Here is a 20,170-nt window from a genome sequence, read left to right on the forward strand (position 1 = left end):
AGAAATACTTCAGATTTTCTAACATTTATTCTCTAACACTGATTCTGAATACAAAAAATTTAATCAGAAGCTAACTGTGCCAATGAAAGCAGAGATATGATAAGATTGACTGGGATTACCTCAAAATTAACATGGCTTTGCCTCTCGATATATTAAAATTAAAGATTTGGCAAAGAGATCCCGATTAATTTTAGTGGGCTCAGGCTTTCACACAGAACTTACAGTACTAAAAGGGATCAAAAAATCTTCTAAATAATTAAAATTCCAATTCAATAATGCTCGAAAATCCTTTCCACGAAGGGGCCAAGGGGCATATAAGTCATGAGAATACAAGAATTTCTCCAGTTCAGAAGTGCAAATTTTGAATCTAGAATCTATACAGAGGTTCACAGTCCTGAGGTTTGTCTAGAGTTTCTCAACATTGTGAAGCTTTGAAATAAACTGCAGAAAACCATGCTTACATTGATTGTAAAGTTGGCAAGATTCCTATTTCTTCCTGGGTATGGTGGATCACAAGACCCTAGATAAGTACTTCTTTTATTCTTGCTACTGATTTGGTCATGGAGGTCAGTAGGAAGCAGATTAAACTTAAGAATGTTTAGGTTTAGTCAGCTTTTTTATGCCATTACCCTTCATGAAGAAGGAGGTGGAATTAAGAACATTTCTTCCATGAAAAAGACTGTACAGGAGCAGGTGGGTTTGTCAGACTCATTAATGGGAAGGGAATGAAAAAGTTGATCTGTGGAACAAACAAAAGAATTTTCTATAACCATTGGGATTCATTGTCTCAACCTCAAGTCCAAGCCCAGAAAAATCTTCCTCTTTCAGGATACAGTTGTGAATGTCTCATGAGTATTACTATCAGGTGGGTTTACTACTACTAGATAAAATGCGTATTATTGAAAAAGGTCATTTCACAACTGTCATATAATATTTACATATATGTGGTTATCTAACGGGGTCCTAACTGTTCAAGGGTTCTTCTAGCCAGTTAGGAAGAACCCCTACCTCTTCCTGCCCCAAACTTGAAAGCTATAAATGAAGATGTCTCCATGACAGTGAAATGGCAGCAATTCTTTCTAAGGACTCTTTGGAACAGAAGCAGTTTTTAAAGTTTCATGGTAGGAAAATGGTCAGTGAGGAATGTTCCTTCTTTCTTTGAGCTTACACTGAAACCATAAAGAGCAGTCCACACCCTGCTGCAATTGCCCTGTTGCAAAGAAGGGCCTTGTGATGGGAAACGGCTATGGAATAGATCCAGTAAATAGTTTAGGGACATAGAAAGTTCAATTTGGCAATACCTACTGTTTAGGCACCTGATCTTCATAGTGGAATTTACAGTGTGTTAGGATCTGAGGCACTGGAAGAGTCTGGTGCTACAGAACAGGATCCAAACCTAGCAGTACGCAATGAAATTGTGAGTGATCCAGACCAAGCAAATGGGTTTTCAGAAATCCTATATCCCTCATCAGAAGAATTAGATGCTTACCCAGGGCTACAGAGATGCTTTCACCCACATTCCTACTAGGTATGACTGAAGTGTACTGTCCCCTCCTATGGGCAACTTTTCAAAGACTTGAGGAAGACTCACTCTTCTCTTTTAAGAAAACTTTTCTGTTCCTGATTTTTTCTATATAACAGCTAGCAGTTAGAAACATACTAATTGGAACACAAGTTCTATTTCTTCTTTGATCTGAATAGGCTCAAACTTATTGCTCCCCATATTCCTAGCAGAGATAGGATTTACTCAGCTGCCTATGCTCTAGACAGTTCTGGATAGTTAAACATATATATAATTCAGTGTAATATTTCGCCTTTGAGCATTAACAAATGCAAAATTTGTTCAGTCAGAGAAATAAAACTTGACAGGAAACAGAGTTCTTTGACTTGCAACAGCATTTTTGTTTGAGGAAAACCTGTTGAAATTCTTTGGGTCTTAAACTGGGACTGGGAAAGACTGCCAACTTTGACCCACATTGGGTCAATACTCATTAAGCACAGTACAGGCCCCTAGTAGTTTTCAAGGTCAAATAACAGATACTTCACAATGTTCATGTGCCTCTAGACAAGAGTTTTGAAAAAGTGACTGTTGCCATATTTTAAGGCAAGTTTAGACACTTCTGTGAAACATTTTCAGACATAGGATGGAAAGTAATGAGCAAAATGAACTAAACAATATATGTGGGTCATTAAAATTTACATCTAGGGTGGCAAGCTTCTTTTCAGACAGGTTACAGAAATGTAGCTCAGATGCTAAGGCATATACTAGTACCTGCTGGAAGGAATTCATAAAGCTTCCATTTTACTGATATGCCTTTAAACATGTTAGAACCATGTAATAACCAATCCTTGGATTACAAAAATCAAAAGAAAATTCTTTTTTGTTGTTGTTTTTCATGTTGCAGCCTATATTGTAGGTAGCATTCCATTAGGCACTGTTTTTGTCAAGATTTTGATGTCTTTTGAACCAATCTCTAGCAGCTGTGTGTTCCTTAAAGTATTTTCAGTGACTCTTCTAAAATTTGCTTTCTTTGAACAGCCTGTGTGCTATAACACTTGATAAAAGAAGTAAACATTTACTTTAACAACCCAAAGTAAAGTGCATGATAATTCATATATATGATATTTATATGATATAAATTTGTATATAATTAATATACAATTTATATTTATTTATTTATATTATATTTATATAATTGTCTATAGATCACACAGGATGATAAATATAAATGAATTTGAGACTTTTTTACATGCAAGCATATATAATGTATCACAGATTTTTACTTTTTACATCCGTGTCTGTCACACAAATAATTAACTGTTTGGAACATACATAATGCAACTTCTTTTAATAGTTTTTACCTCTCCATTAACGGTAAAAATACACAGAAATATGCCTGTTAAAACAAAATAAGGAAAATAAAACTACCTAAAGTTTTGAATTTAGAGGTTGTTGCATAAAGAAAATGTTGATTGAAGCTGTTTTAATGGCACTTTTCTAATGCAATGAAAAATGGCTATTTAAGATTTGACAACATTTAACAGCTCTGGACTATGGAAATTGTTTCAGAGCTGACTATAGACTTCTGATTATTAAAAATGTAGAGCAACAAAAGAGCCCTTCAAATATGGTAACTTACATTAATTTCAATTGTCTTATATAAAAAGACACATAGAGGCCTCTTTGAATTCAGTGCAAACAGGGTCTAATCAATATGAAGTACATAATACATAGACGACGGATACAAATTTTATAGTACACAAATAATTAATTTAAACCTCCTTATTATAAAGGAAGAAAAGTCAACATACTTTGAAGTTTAACAAAACTTTTGTCAAAACTCAGGAAAGGCATCTCACAGAGATAGTGATCATCTATGTGCAGTCTAGGGAAGGAGGAGAGGTATGCAGATATGTTGCTTCATGCAAATCACATGGGTAAAATGTTCCAGCCTGAGCAGAACATTTAAGATGCTGGCTCCCTAGCCGGAGAGTAATGTTGGCAAAAAGCCAGGATTAGACTGACTTTTCATTCCTTTCCTCTCTGGTGATTAAGTTCCTCTTGCAGAGTGTCTTTTTTTTTTTTTTTTTTTTTTTTTTTTTTTTTTTTTTTTTTTTTTTTTTTTTCCCTCAGGGAATTCATAACCCTGTGGCAGAGAGTTTTACTTCTGAGAATAGATAGATAAATATATACATACATACATGGTATGAACTATTGAGGTCCCAGCTCTGTCACCCTTACTGACACTGGGGCTGCTTCAGAAAAAGAGCCATGATTCTGCAGAGATTTGCAGGAGCATTCAGTTTTCTTCTTGTGAGAAGTTTCAGTGTCTGAAAGGTGACTTCCATAAATCTTCCATATATAGGTCTTATTTTCAGAAATAAGGCCTATTCTAGTATTGCTTACTACAAAAGTAGGCAGAATCCATAGAAAGTTTTGTCTGTGTTAGAAACTGTAACAAGGCAGATGTGAATTTATTCAGAACCCTCCCATTGACATCTCTAGGCTTTAATCAGGGACCTAATAAAACCTGAATAGTGGGCTTAGCAGAATTTTTTGGCTTTTGATACCATAAGGCTCTTTTAACCTGATGAGTGGTAGCTTAGGGCCCACATCTGGAAACATTTGTATAACAAAAAACCCCTTACTCAGGTGTAAGCATATGAAGAACTGTGCACCATGTAACTGATTTTGCTAGAAAATCAGCATTGCATAATCTTCAACATCAATTTAACAAAGAACAGTCAACAGCTTATGGGAACCCAATGAAACAAAAAGTCTTGGGGGGAAAAGAGGGCAAGGTTAGTAATTTAAAGATAGTTGTGAGGTAAGAGAATATGTAGTATTTTAACACTTGTCATTATCACTACTGTGTACAAACCCGGGTAAATAACCACATTTTGTATTTGCCTTACAAAGCAGGGATATTTTAATGATGAAAATTAAAAATGGGCTTCCTCACAAAAGTCTTTGTGTCTGGAACACAGCTATAAGTAGCTCACTATCTAGGTTGAAAATGGTAATGCAGGGTAGCGTGTCCTATTTTTCTGGGCTTGAAGTGAAGATACAATAGTAGAATTCAGGCTTGGTAGATACTAATACACCACACAGACACAATAACTCCCTGTGTACTGCATAAAGAAATCACTTGTGGCCTGCCTCCATTACAAAAAGCAGAGGGGGCCAACATACAAGAGGACAAAATACTTTCCAAAGGGGAAGGAGACCAGAAGAGTTGATATACCCATGTACAAGGACCTTGATTCTTTTTGGGGTGATTTAAGTCCCTTCCCATCAATTATCATCCTTTGTCTCCAGAATCTTATCACAAGCAGCACTACAGGAACTGAACAAAACAACACTCAGGCTCAAATAGCCCTATGAACTGCACTGATGTTTCCACACCCTTTTGCTGTGTTTCAGCAGGTTACTCAGGTTAAAAAAAGCCCGAAAACCAAAATGTAAAACACTGTACAGAATAACAACACACATTCTTGTGTTAAATAACATGCTCAGTCCTTCCTTGTGTTTCTTCTCTGTAGCACTGCTGATATCTCACACTTAATAAATACTACAATGGATATGAAAAACTGCAGTAAAGACAAAGATTGATTTTCTCTAATTTGACAGCTTTTCAAATGAAAAGTTCCTGCTTTGCGGGGTTCTCAACAGGTCTATTTCTGAGTAAATTACATCCTGCTTTTTTCTATTCCAATCTTCCGCAGTCTCTTGGTGAAATCTGAGTTTCAGAACAATTACAAATTAAAAAATGCATATATCTGCAGAAATGCTCTGCAGCTAAGATTTGATTTTTCAGTGAAATAATGTCTACCAATTAATTTTTACTGCTCTGAATCAGAGTGATTTTTTTTTTTCTTACTGATATGTGAAGTTTTGAGGGCATATGAAATCGTTGAAAAGCATCTTATATTTTTTTAATTCATTCACACTAGATATGTTACATTTCATGGTAATTCTTGACAGAACACTGCAGTCATTGCTCATCTTAAATTTAAAAACATGGAAAGCAAAAAAAAAAAAAAAAAGACCTTATGAAAGTCAGCTATTTTTGACAGTAAATTAGTTTCTGTGAAACAAAGCCCTGTCTTTCAGAAAGTGTTTATGATCCATGAGGAAAAATAAAGTATATCCTTGGGCTAAAATGTTTTTTGGCACCTAGGAGTCTGAAGAGAGCAAGTCAGGCCTGTGGCTTTTTGAGGGCACTTTATCATCGCCTGCATTCTCAAAGGGATTGGTGAATGAATAGAGCTGGATTACTCAGCCTTCTATTCCACGCCTATTCCTCTCCATTTTCCTTGGCAAGACTATTGCCAAGCTATTTTTAGTGAGACACTGTTCTATTTTAAGACAAATATCAGTTAAGAGACATTGTTAGGAAAAAATTTAAAAAAAGAAAAAAACAAGGAGGAGGGAACGAGGTTTCCCATCTCATATTGTGAAGCAAGCCCTTCAACCTGTAACTTCAGGCATTTCAGCTGCTTCCAATTTTGGAAAAATAAAGAAAATTCAGAGTTCAGGGTTTTAAAAATAAACATACCCTCAGGCAAACAGACCAAAATACAACAAGCTGTTACTATGTGAAACAGTGATTACAAAAGCAAAGAGCATTCCCCAATGACTAGATTGGGATAAAGCTTTGGAGCTATTAAGGTCTAAGAATGTTACACATATTTCCAGCTTCTTAGCCAGATATATCATATTTTGGAGAAAGGAAGAGTGGTCCATGAAATAAGACCTTGCTCTAAGAAATACAGCTTTAAGATTCCAGTCTGACAAAAAAAAAGGAAGAACGAAAAGTTTGAAACATGTTTATATTCTGCACATATTTTTCACTTTCATAATTTCAGCATTTTTGCAACAATCCATCCAAAAAATTTACTAAGTTATTAAAATATTTTTAAAACTATTACAAAACAAGAATAAATGAGAAATAAAATGACATGATCCTCAGAAAGGTTAAAACAGGAGGTTCAGATCACCCCCTAAATACACTCAAAAGAAGCTTCTGATGTACCATGTGCTTCAGAATAATTAACTTTGGACACATTTTATTTTTTTCTGTCCCTTCTGTCTCCTTCCACATATATAAAAGTAGCTATTAGGTGAGTGACTTTACTTTGATTTGAGATATATTAGGATTACAAGCTATGTTTCATGTTAACCAAGTCCTTGCTGAAATAAATCATAATGGAAAACTTTTTCTTTTTGAGAAAAAGCAAAATGGAAAAATCTCATTGTGCAACTTTTCCTTAGCTGCATTTTTTTTCACATACTGAATTAATTTGAAATTTAAGAAACCCTCTACTTTTCTTCTTCTAGATTGCATAGCAACTAAAGTCTCTGACTTATTAAATGCAAAGTAACAAGGAGATGCAGAATTATCAAGGAGAGCTTGAAAATAGCCTGGGAAGATAAAGAGTCAAAAATCTCATGAGGATTAGTGTGAGGAAGGGAACAAATTGCTACCTAATGAGTGCAGTAGAAGGACTACTTTGGCCACTCTCACTGCCTAGAACAGCAGTTCAACTGAGGGACTACTTTGGATAGAATAGAATTGCCATGCACAGTTTTCCAGCTTTGAAGTTTTTCTTGTGGTCTTGTAATAGCTACTATTTACATGAATCTCAATTTGATGGAGTAATAAGATTAGGTAAGAATGTCACCTTTTGTTTAGAAAAGTTGTATTTCTAAAGCAATTACTTTAAAAATCAAGATTGATAAAATGGATAGAATTGTAGTACTTTTAAAACCAGAATATTTTTCCCTCTGAGATTTTTTTAAAAAAATGAGATTTAAAGATGTGGGTTAATGCATAAAAATTAGTGGTTTTATGCAGTGAACTCTGCAAAATTAAGATATTTGGTGGATTAGCATTCACGACATAGAACCTCAGTTAGCAAAGTCATGGTTAGAAAAAAGACAGAGAAAACGAATTAATTTACAAACACATTTTTCAAAGGCTCAGTATTCAGTTGGCAAACAAAGACCAAAGGAAAAATGCTGAAGATCTTGAATTCAGTCCTATGATTTTGTCATACGTTATGTTGGCAATAATGGTTTGGCTTGTATTTTCTAAAAATGAAAAAAGACAAAGGCATTTAAAAAGCCTAAATAGTCATCCAAAGGAAATTTTTTGGCCAGTTAACTCTTTCCAAATATCTGTCCTGTGAAACTGGTAACACTAGCTGTTTTTTTGAGCAACTGGTCTTCAACCAATTTACAAAGAAAATCAATAATGCTATCCCCAATTCACAGTGAAACCGAGGCATTAAGAGGAAATGTGACTTATCCAAGGTCACAAAACAGTATCTGGCAAAGCTATTTATAAAACCCAAGTCTCATGAGTCCTAGTCCAGGGCAGTATCCAATACACTGTACTGTCTTTAGATCACCCTGAATAACCTTTCTTACTTACAGGCTTACTTACTATAATGCCCCAGATCTTCAGCCCATGGTAGCTGAAAGAAATCCCCTGATTTCAGCAGCTCAAGACCTGACTTGATGTGTATTTCACAGCTTGTTTATATGCAATATTATGCTATGATGACAAGAAAATACATTTATTACATTAAACAAGCTACAACAGTTGCCTTACTTTTCCTAAAAAAAGAACATTAAGAGAGTTGTATGGGCTTATTTAATACAAATATAGAGAAAAGAGTCTTAATTGATATGAAGAGACTTTCAGAATCTAATTAACCTCCTAGCTAGTCATTAGCTTTAGACATAATTGACAGAAGAAAATTTCTCTTTATCTCATTCAGAACTTTCACATCAAGTGACTAATCCTAATGTGCTATAGGACTCACAGCACATCTGTAAAGATTTATGGGATAATGTGCAGTAAGTTCATGAGCAAAACAGGACCACGGCATTCCTCTCTGGCACAAACAGTGCCCATGGCCACCTGAGTGCCATTCTCATAAACTCACCTTCTACTTTGCTAAAGCTGTATTAAGTTTCAACTCTCATGTCCCTCAAGGAGATTTAAAAGTACGTCAACTAACATGTAGTGGCTGGCCATACTAAAAACAACTGGATTTTCAGTTCAAACTAGCTTTTCTACAAATCTGTGGAAGAATGAATTGCTATCACTAATTGGATATCTTCATTAGACACATTTTTTTTGAGTATTTTTTTTTTTTTTTAACCAGAAAAAAACACACAATAAAAATTTTCTGAATTCCACCACCCTATAGGGCTTGGTATTACTTTGCTCCTTGCCATCTTAATGTCAAGGTCTGTGAAGATTTCTCCATGTGAGGCAAAAAACAAAGGATGAGCAATCTGCACAGAGAATTTCACATGTTCAGTACCTCAATTCTTCCTCTTAGGAGAAAAAGCAACTGCAAATGGCATACATTTCCTTTGCTCTGTTCATATTGTTCTCCCTCACCAAATACCAAAGTCCAGTGGAAAATGGGAAATACACTGTAAATGCTCAATTCACCAGCAGTTACTAGAGAATTAACATGTATGACCCTATGCAAAACAAGTTAAAAGGACAAGGCCAGATGCTCATTATCCATGAAAAAGTATCTATAATATATAAATTATTTTAAAATATGACATATTATTGCAAATTAGAACTATTTTTTGTTTGTTTTGTTTTCCCCTGGGAAACCTCCAACCCCATCACTAAAATATCCCCCTCACCCCATTCCTAAAATAATTTATCCCCTAGAATACTTCAGATTAATTCTTGATGAAGTCTTCACTATCTCTAAAGGCAGGAGTTCACCCAATTCAAGTTTGCCAAACTTTCCTAAATTCCATAAGAAAGAGGAGAAAAAACAGGGTGGAGGACCACAAAATGAAATGGAAAATAAACCCCTAACAGAGTAAGACAATGTATAGATGAGAAACCAGAGAAGGTCAAGGTTTTACTGAAGCAGAAAGATATGACAGTATATTGCAGCAGCTGATATCTTCCTACACGTAAAAATCCATGTTAAGGGCCATGAAATGCTTCTAATACTTGATTAAAAAAAATAAAGAAATAAAAAAAAAGAAAAAAAAAAAGAGAGAGATAAAGAGCAAAATAAAGGAGAAATTGAAGACATGTACCAGGAAAAGATAGATCAAAAAATAGGTAATAAGGGAGAAATTTCAGAAAAGACATGGAGCTTGTGGGAGAATTTTTTGTAAGGTAGTGGAGACCTGCAAAGATCAGACAGATGTGGGTTAATGCATCAAAATTAGTGGTTTTATGCAGTGAACTCTGCATAATTAAGATATTTGGTGGATTAGCATTCACGACATAGAACCTCAGTTAGCAAAGAGAAAGATGAATGAAGTCTGTGTTTTGCTTTTTTCTCTACTAGTGATTAGTGGTATGGTAAAGGAGAACTGAGGAGACAGATGAATGTTTGCCTGAAAATGGAAGGTATGTTTAATGAGATGAATTTGAAAGGGCTGACTTAGTAGGAGAACTTGAACTAAAGGTAGTGACCACTGAATCAACAGATGAAGAGAAGTCAACTGCAGAAAGAGGGACAATAGCAGCAGCAGTGTCAAAGAAATTGATGGATTGGGGGTTTAAAAAGAGCTGAAAGATAAAGTAGTGAGTGATTTGTGGAGGAATAACTTATGTGCACACAGAGCAAGGCTCAGCATATTAAACTCAGTATACCAGAAACTGAATCAAAACCAGGAGTAAGTGAAAACTCACTAGAGGTCTTCTAAATCTGAGACAGTAGCTGATGCTTTGACTTGAAATAAATGAGAAGGAAAAAGGGACAGTGAGAGAGAAAATAGGCAGGAGAGTTTCACCTTAAATCAGCAAAGGCTTGATGGCTAAGCTGAAGAATCACAGCAGATTTCTGTATGGTTAAACTTTTAATTATATTTGCAGCAAAACATTTCCCCCTATTCCTGCTCTAAAATCTGTCTCCTTCAATCTAAGGCTGAGGTCCCACTTGAGCTGCTAAGTATGAGCTTACACTGTTTCAAAACTGGATTCTTGTTGATCACAAGATTAACAGCGAGATATCACTAAAATAAGTTGTGTTACATCCACTTCTCTTTTATAGAAACAAGGAAAGGATCTGGCCTCATTTCTAATAAATTCAAATAATGCATACTGCATGCACTCGACTGTTGTAAAATGCTGATATTTTTTCTTCCCCATTTCCTTATTGCCAAAACAAGTTATTGCCTAGTCTTATAAAATTATGCTAAATGTATTATTGTTGGAATTTACATACACACTTGGAGGTTAGCATAAAGATGAAATGTTATATTTCTCCTCTGTTGTTGAATGTCACCAGAGCTTCCACTGTTCCTTAAAAGAAATTACTAACTCCAGCAACTAATGCTCACTTTTTAACTGAAGGAAAATTGAATGAATGACTGTAGTATGTGTAGTTTGGTGGGTGAGGACATAACAGCTTTAAATTCAAGAATCCAGTTAATTCTAAACAGAAGTTTCAGAATGTACTTTATTTGTTTAGTTGATTTCGTTTTGTTGGCTTTTTTTGTTTGGTTTGTTTGTTCCCAGAATTAATGCATATCTCCAAGCAGATTTTGGTAACACTCAAAATAATTGTCACTGTTGCTTGTAGTGGATAGAGATAGTGAGAGTAGAAGGCATATATTTTCTCCTTCATGAGTACATATTGACTTTTATTCACCCGTGTATGCTGCAAGTATATTTACTGGATTTTAACTGAAACACATTCACCTGGCAGACAATTTTTGTGACCTGAAAAACTCAGATATATCAAATGGCATGTTAATCAACTCTGTTTTTATGAAGCAGCTGGAAACATCATCTCAGTTATATTTATTATAGGTAAATAAAATTTCTACATATGTAAAGAAAGTAAGAGCTATTTGTTTAAATTGTTAACAAGAAAAGGTCAAAGAAGAGCAGTAACTGGCCTTTACAATTCTCTATTAGCATTCTATTTTTTATCACAATAGATATATTGATATCATATACCTCTAAGTTGGGTGGAACCAATTTTCCATTAAAAAAACAGTGTGATGTTAGATTTATAACCATGTTTTCTTCTGATTCCGTAAGTAACAAGTTATGCCTGAAGACTCACTTATTCAGAAATGCTAGGTATAATTATTCCCAGTAATTCCATTGGAAACATTTCCTTAATAAAATAAACAGCTTTAGCCAGATCTACATGAAAAGTTATGTAAGTTTTCTATTTGAATAGCTGTGATTTAACTCAAAAGTAATTAACTACAAATTAAAAAGCTGCTATTTTAATTTTCTTTGAATATAGATAGTTCAAAGAAGTTGAACTATGTTAATGACTGATAAAACAGTTCTTCCACAACTAAAAAGTAACGAAATAGTTAATATTATGCTGAATGTGAACAGAAATTGGATTCTAAATTAAAGATCTTTATATAGTTGACAGTTATATTTCAAAATTTCATAGGTCTGCCTAAAAAAGTTTTCTTTCTCATACTGTGCAGAAATCTATGAGCACAGCTATGTCTTTTTCTTATGCTGAAATATATTTACTGAATAAACTTCTAGCTGAAAATGCTCAGATTTAATAATACTGTCTTATTCTCAGCTGCTGTTAATTGCTCTGGAAGAACAATATTAAAAAGTTTTAAGTGTGAAATCCAGCTATCTGAAAGGGAAAAGAAGATGGACTCCTTACAAGGAAAATAAGTGTAATACAATCAGTTTAACTGTTGGGGGTTAGGTTTGTTCCTTCTTTCTCTAAAGAATTTTTTCCCCATAAGTTACCAAGGAGACCAAGTGTTGGATACTTGAGAGTACTTAATCGAAACAAAGAGGTGGACAAAGGTGGAAGGGGGAGATAATGCAGGTAAAAGACAGAGCTTGAGGCAGCTGCGGGCTCTTCTTTTTTCGGCATTCGGGAAAAGAGAGAATGGCTGTTGCGGGCTGGAAGAGTTTCACTGTGGCCAAAGGGATCCAGTCCTGGGAAATCTACTATCACCGGTTCGGCCTGAATCCTGAGTTTTCTCTGTCACCCGGGGGAGCTGGGCCAGGCTCTGCCTCGCCTTCGGCTTCTTCGGCGCTGCTCCTCTTGCTACAGTGTGACCCTGCACCCCCTGCACTGCCGGGACATCCTGCCCCTGCCTTCCGAGACACCCTGTCATCCCAGCTACCAGCCCGGGACTTTTCCACTGTTTCAGCTTGGTGCTCTGAGGATCCTGCAGGGACACCGAAACCAAACTCCCCTGGGTTTTGTGAAACAAAGCCAGCAAGGTTCTTGGTACTGTTTTCGTTTGTTATTAATGCTGTAGTTGTTTGGTGGGGTTTTTTTTGTTGTGTTTGTTTGCTTTGTAATACCTACTAGTAAAGAACTGCTATTCCTATTTCCCAAATCTTTGCCTAAGAGCCTCTGATTGTAATTTATAATTGAAAAAGAAAAAAAGGGGCGTGTGTGTGGGGGTGGGGGGGGGCGTTTACACTCTCCATCCCAAAGGAAACTGAAGCTTTTTTTATTACCTGGCAGATACCTGTCTTCCCAAACCAAGACACTGATCAATTAAAATATTTAAATGTGTGGCAGGTTTATATCCTGTACCAAAAAATATAGCAAATGACACAAAGAGTCAAGTAATTTATGAGAATGCATATTTTCATTGGCTCTGTTGATGATCATTATCAATTTAAAGCATGATAACATGGAATTCTTGTTCAAAACCCACATGCTGGAGAAGATCTCCTTGGATTCTGAAACTGTACCAGTCCTGACATGGTATAAGTATTTTATGTTACAGGCAGAACATAGACAAATGTAACAGAAAATCAAACACAGAACGGATAGAACATTCACTTCATTTGGCCTTTATGTCTATTTAATCACTTTAAATAACATTTATTTCAATTACCTGCTTTTATTTTGTTCCTTTTAGAAAAGTGAAAAGTGTTGCCCACCAAACTGTGGGTACAGCCAGAAAGTTACACAAATGCACACAAAACTGCTGATCAGCCTATCCAAACTGGCCTACTGTTTATACAGAAAGGGATTTTGCTGGTGCAGTGAGTTCTCTTTCTGAAAATTTTTACATTATTTGAAATTTTAAGTTTTCATTTAGTTTCCTTGGAAAACCAGAGTCCTCATCATAAAAAGCATTCATTTATTGTAAAGCAAGTAATAAATCCCTAACTGGATTTCCACCTGTTTCCACACAAAAACCTGCAGAAAGAAGCAAAGATATCACAGGAAACTCTTCTGCTAAGAATATTCTGGCTTTTTGCCACTAAAAGAGAACAGGACTTTATTTTGGGCATAGAATTTGAATTCTTTTGGACAGGACATTGCTTCCCAGATCAAGGTGGCAGGAAAGGCTTCAAGTCTATACAAAAGATATGAAGTTAGAGAGGAAAAGAGATGATGGAGAGGAGGAAGAAATTATGCACTTTCCTCCTCTTAACTAATTTAAATTTTTTTCTGCTGTCAGAACCTCAGTCTCTTCTAATGGGGGAGAGAGTCTGGGGGAAATAAGAAGGAAAGCAAACCAGTAAATTCCTAGATACTGACATAAGGATACACAGAGAAGTGATATATATTCCTGTGTGCAGACTTTGCCCATCTAAGGTGGTGCGACAGTGACTATTTGTAAAAAGTTTAACAATCTTAATTATGCAGAATTTTTTGTCCTTTCCAATATTTATATAAATAACTCCCTATCTCACAGTGCTAGGCTCAAAAACATGACTAACCCTGGTGAAGATTCCAAAAGTATCAAAGTCTCATTTCAGACAACATCCAGATCATTCAAAAATCTGAAACTAACTTTATAAAGATCTGGAGAAAACTAAGTATATACACCAACATATCCAGGAGTAAATTTTCGCTGACCCTTAAAATAGGTCATAATCCTTCTATTATGGTTTTAATTGATACCAACAGATCAGTCATGGGCTTTAGAAATAGAGGTTGTATAGACCACATAACCAATTTTTTAGATATCTGTCTAAGATGTGAATAAATAAACAATTTTAAATAATTTTTTATTATTTTTAAACAATAAATAAAATAAACAATTTTATTGTTTGCTGATAACAATTAAATCATTGAAGGCCTTATGTATTTTGCATAGTTTGAATCCAAATGTGATTGCAAAGTAAACTGACTTTTCTGCAAACATTAGAAGCTTAAAATTTAAAATCTTAAATTAATAATTTCCAGTATTGTAAATAAAAGTTGCTTCTTATAATAAAAAAATTAAAAAGTGTTTCTAGCATTCTCACACTATTGCTTTGATACTGTCACTATTATTTTATGGTAACAATATTCTGTGTGAGTAGCTGATTTATTTTTACTGTGCAGATTTAAATGAACTTTTCTTGTATTTTATTAGACTCCCTCTATAAGCAATCAAAAAGCTAAAAAAAATCAGTCAAACTCCCCCAAAAATGGTTCTAAATCTTATTCCACATCTTTTACAATGTATTAATTCCTCCTGGAGAGACAATATTATAACTTTTGGATTGTGAAGACAAAGAATGCAATGTTTTCTGCAGAGCCTGTTCCTGGAAGAGACTAGGAGACAAGAAGGAGATTCAGCTGGTAGGCCATGGTCAAGGCATGGAGAGGATTAATGAGACAAAATGACAAAGCAGCACAGAAACCTGGACAATAGGGAGCCAGAAATCCATCTGCAGAAGTTTCTGCAAGACTTAGAAGGCTAAAACTGCTCATAAAAGACATGGATTTCCTGCAGCTTTGGCTCCATCACCTCCAATGCTCAAGCCAATACACCGCTGCCCTGTTCTGCTCTCCTGCTGCTACCCTGCATAGATTCCCAAAGTATAATCTACTTGGAGCACCTCCATCTCAGAGCAAAACATGAAGTCTTACCTCAACAATATCTGAATTAGTTCGGCTCTCGTGTGGCTCATTATACTCTGTATATTTCAGCAACACTTTGTCCATATCAGTGCTGGCATACTGGAACAGTTTGTTGGTGCTGTTGAAGATGATTAGAGCAATCTCACAGTCACACAGAACACTAAGCTCATAAGCCTTCTTCATTAACCCAAATTTCCTCTTTGTAAAAGTCACCTGGAAAAAAGAAAAAGAAAAAAAGGTCCATCAGAAATAACAAGTTGCTCTCTGTAGTCTTACTCCTTATTTTCTGAACTATAATGTATGACTGCTTTGTCTTTGAATTGAACATGCTCAGAAAACAAATGAATATACATAAATAGAGTTCCAATACAGAATATATATATGTGTGTTGTATGTATTACGCAAGGGAGAAACACTTAATTATCACTGCGTGAAACTTGAGATACAGGTAAGGACCATGGGGTATTTTTTTTTAGTGGTGCTATGAAGCGTTGATACTGCAACTTTAATTTAAAAATTGAGGTATCTTTTAGATGGCATACATCTTTCCTGTAAACATTTACAAAATGCACCTCAGATTAGCAGCTGTAAATACTTTAAATCAGATAATTCTGATTTTTTTTATTCTGATAGCAATTGACTTTGATTTCCAGCCCCCCCAACTCCTCCTGGCTTTGAAGCAAAGAAATTACTTCATTAGCATTAAAGCAGTGCAAAAGAGATACATTGCTCATGCAAACACACAATACTTTTGAAGAAGTATCTAGTGTTAAAAATCACACTTGTGAGAAGTGAGAATTATAAAGCATGGAAGAAGAAAATAGCTGGTCAGCATACTTTGAAACAAAGTCTTTTCTGAACACACACGTATCATATTTAATTTCATTCCAAGCAATATACTTAGGAGTATGAACTGGCATTTTTAGTACAAAGGGCTTTAGGTCATGTTATATAGGAAAGAAATAGGGATGTACTTGCAAGTTCTCAGTAGACCAGCTAATGCCCCCACATAATACAGAATTCAGGCAGTATGAAAATTATAATTATTCTCTACAAAACTGTAATTTTCCACAGGGACTGTTTTTACAATGAAAGTCCTACACATCAAACAATTTTTTTGTCTGCTTTTCTGCGCTAGCTTACAAGTTCCAGGAAGACACATGACTTGAAATAAGAAAGTACTAAGAGCTGTTTAAGCTAATTGTATAGTTGAATTTTTACCCTCTGTTTCTTCATATGTGCCATTTCTGTTAAATAATTTTCACTGGCAGGAAATTTTAAGACGAAAATGGTTTAGCTGAGTTTATAATTAATCAAATTTAACACATGGTCAAGGTACTTGGTATGTCAAGGACAGGCACACAACCAAGTTTACTGAGCTGCCTGATTCTACATTTGTTGCTACCATCCCTAATATACCCATCAACAGTGGTCTCTCTACACATTAATGCTGAAGCAAGAAGATTTGCCTCTCTGTGATTCAGACGGCTGCTGTTTTAACTGGTCACACTTCTAATGCAAATTAATGCTTAGTGCAACTCCAGACTACCTTAAAATCCCAACATGTCAGGCCAAGGAAAAAGTGACTTTTTAAGTATTGCTAATCCTCATTTGTTAGACTCTCCCAGAAAGATGAGGCTTTGGGTATAGCCAAATACATCTATATTGCCCATGCTGTGAACACTTATTCTCCCAAATGGATACTGAATGTTATTCCTTTTATTTTTATAATTTTAGCCTCTGTCAACATACTGCTAAGAAACGATGGATTGCCATTAAATACAATTATTCAAACATTTTAATAAAAAAATTTCTACTTTTTACAGCACTGGTCTCAAGCATGCATAATTGACATTTCTTTCTAAATTTGTTTATCATGGCTTTTGATACTTGGAATGAATAATGAGATAGGTAACAAAACTTCACTCAAATTCTAAATAATAATAATAATAATAATAGTAATAATAATAACAATAACAATAACAATAACAATAATAATAATAATAATAATAATAATAATAATAATAATAATAATAATAAATATAATAAATAATATCCTTGTCTTGAAAATACTCCTTTAATGATTTCACTGATTGCAGAAAAATGCAATGAAATGGTTGAAAGATACACACATATATATTTATGTATATATATATAAACTTGTTTTAGAAATAATTAATGACACAGAAAAAAAAATATACAACATATTTTTCTGCATCTAATGCCTTTTCTGCATCTAAATGCCTTTCAATGAACTTTTTGACCACAGTGGTGTAGGTGGAGTACCTTCGCATTTAGCATATACTTTTCACCATTAAAATCCATCCCAGTACAAAAATATCCTTAAAGCCACTGTTTATATTTACTGTTAGGTAAAACTCTTTTATATTTTGAAAAACCACCCATCTGTGCTGCACAGCAGATAATTAACTCATAATACTTATAACCAGAATGATACTTGTTGGAGTTACTTTTTATGGATAATTAAAAAAAACCCCACAAACCGGAACAAAAAATAATGTAGGTCTTCATTTTCTCTTTCTTTAATATACAATCTTATTGATCTAAATTTGATTTGGTTTTAATTTCTTGATCTTTCTAATATTTTCAAAATTGACCAGATAATGCTTTCTGTAACTGATAATAAATGAATTAATGGCAATTCTATCTACTACTGTTTTACTACTTGTGATTTTGAATTTTAATTTTTGAATATGTCATTCATGGTGGTTTATCTTTACACATACATAATCCATACACATAGATGTAAATTTATTATGATTTTATAAGAGTCTATAATAGCAAGCTTTTCAAACACGTAGTGAAATATCATGTCAGTAACTTCAGAAAAAAATTATGAATACTCTTCAAGCCATTTAAAAAACAGAATTACCTTTTTGCATACCTTCTTCCATGTGGCTACATAAGGAAGGTGAATATGCCGTATGCTAAAATATTTTTTGTGAACAATATAAGTAAACAGAATGTTTATTATTTAACTTTATTTGTTCAATTTATTTGCCATTTTCTATGTTAACCATTCTCATACACACTAAAAATATTAAAACTAAAAACCATCTAATAAGTATTCTCTAAGGTAGCAGTAAATATTCTAGTATTGAACAAGTTTTGTTTGGTGGCAAAAATTGCATAAATTATTTAAAACTTCTGTTCTTTTGTCTAGTTTGAAGGCAGTGTGGAACCTACACTCAAAAAGCTCTGATTACGCTTGAACTGTCTTAGTGCTGAGAATGAACAAGACAGTCATTTGTCATGAACACAAACTGTAGCTGCATCACCAAAAAAATAATGTGTTCACACAGTCTTATAATTTGTGTTCAAATTACTCAGTCTTGGTAGTGTCATATAACAACTGACAATGTTACTTTGTCATTTGATATAAACAACACTAGTGACACTGAAGGAAAACACACATACAGTGAGAAAATTCATCAACATATTTCAAATAATACAGTCCCCAAAAATATATACACTTTGATATCTCTGTAACATTTAATTTTTTTCACTTGCAAGAATAGAATCACTACATGTTATTTCCTGACAATATTAGTCAACATATGCTTAATTATCCCCGCTACCTAAATCACTGTAATTTTCAGTTTTTTCAGTTAACAAATCTCTTTAGCAGAAGGATAAGAAATTTAGGAAGTCCTTTTGAGATAGAATATTTTACAATGACAGGATGAAAATTATAAAAAATTAAACTGGAATGGAAAGTGGAACAGATAGGAGACCAATATTCAATGGTCTTTAAAACCTTTTTAAGCATATGTATATAAACCACAAGATTTTCAATAATGATACAATTTCTAAATACTTGTATGAGATGCATGAATGCATTGCTTCATATACACTGCAAAAAGAACACGGTGTGGATATCACCAAAATTATTTCTGAATCTTACCAAAAATAACCTCATTCTATCCCTTTGTGTTAACTCAAAACCCATTAGTCTTCTATATTTGTCTTAGAACTATAGTTATTCTACTTATTTAATATTTATTTATTTATTTTAAATATAATTGTCCTCTTAATAAGAATGTTGGTACAAAGAAGGTAAGTTACTAAAGTCTGGAACATTTTCATATAGGATTAAGCATTAATGCTGATGACTTTGTATGGTGTGAGCTAATCAAGATATTACTTGATTATAAAATACTTACAGTGAAGTACTCAACTTTCAACCTCCTTGCTATAAATCAAGGTGAGCTTTTCATGTATTTTGGATGAAGTTCTAACTAGAGGTTAAATGTGCTTAAAGAAAGGCATTGAAAAAAGAGGATTGTTAAAAGGATGATTTTCAGCTTCAACTTTGGGTCTTCTTCAGTTCCACGAAAACATCTTTCAAATGGCCTAGTCTATATCTGCAAGTGAAGTTGTAAATACTCCAAATTCAAATGTGCATGTCACACACTGATGTGCGCAATTTAGAGGACAATGTGGTGCAGAGAAGGCTTTCTTGTTTAATCACTATTAAGTTAAACTTACTTAAGCTATACAAACTAGAAGGTACTGTCACTTGGTTGCAATTAAAAATTCTCTCATCTGCTGAAATTTTAATTTATCTATGTGGGTTTGTAAATAGGGATGCTAGCCACTGGAAATAGTCTTTCTTTAAGTAAATTTGTAACAAAAATCTTATACTTCTTGGAGGTTTAAATTTATCAATGAAGAAACACAAGCATCCATAAATATACTCATTCAATGAATACAGCCTTCAGGATAGATTATATATCCTGTTTACCATGTGATCATTGTGTCTTTTGGTGGAGTTGGTTTGGGATTATCTTAGTTCAGTTTAGTTTAGTTTTAGTTTTAATTAGGG

General features: G+C 34.2%; 1 protein-coding gene across 13 annotated transcripts in view; it reads right to left on the reverse strand.

Annotated features, from left to right (window-relative positions):
- MEF2C (myocyte enhancer factor 2C) overlaps positions 1-20,170 on the reverse strand; it is a 133,337-nt gene that overhangs the window by 46,509 nt on the left and 66,658 nt on the right. For all 13 annotated transcript variants that reach the window (XM_066181273.1, XM_066181265.1, XM_066181272.1 and 10 more), the window contains one exon: positions 15,334-15,537. In XM_066181273.1, the coding sequence (XP_066037370.1) occupies positions 15,334-15,537 (204 nt within the window). The remainder of the gene's footprint in view (positions 1-15,333; positions 15,538-20,170) is intronic.

This window comes from Chamaea fasciata, unplaced genomic scaffold, assembly GCF_029207755.1.
Source record: "Chamaea fasciata isolate MVZ Bird 193981 ecotype frontalis unplaced genomic scaffold, bChaFas1.0.hap1 SCAF_4, whole genome shotgun sequence".
NCBI classification, from domain to species: domain Eukaryota; kingdom Metazoa; phylum Chordata; class Aves; order Passeriformes; family Sylviidae; genus Chamaea; species Chamaea fasciata.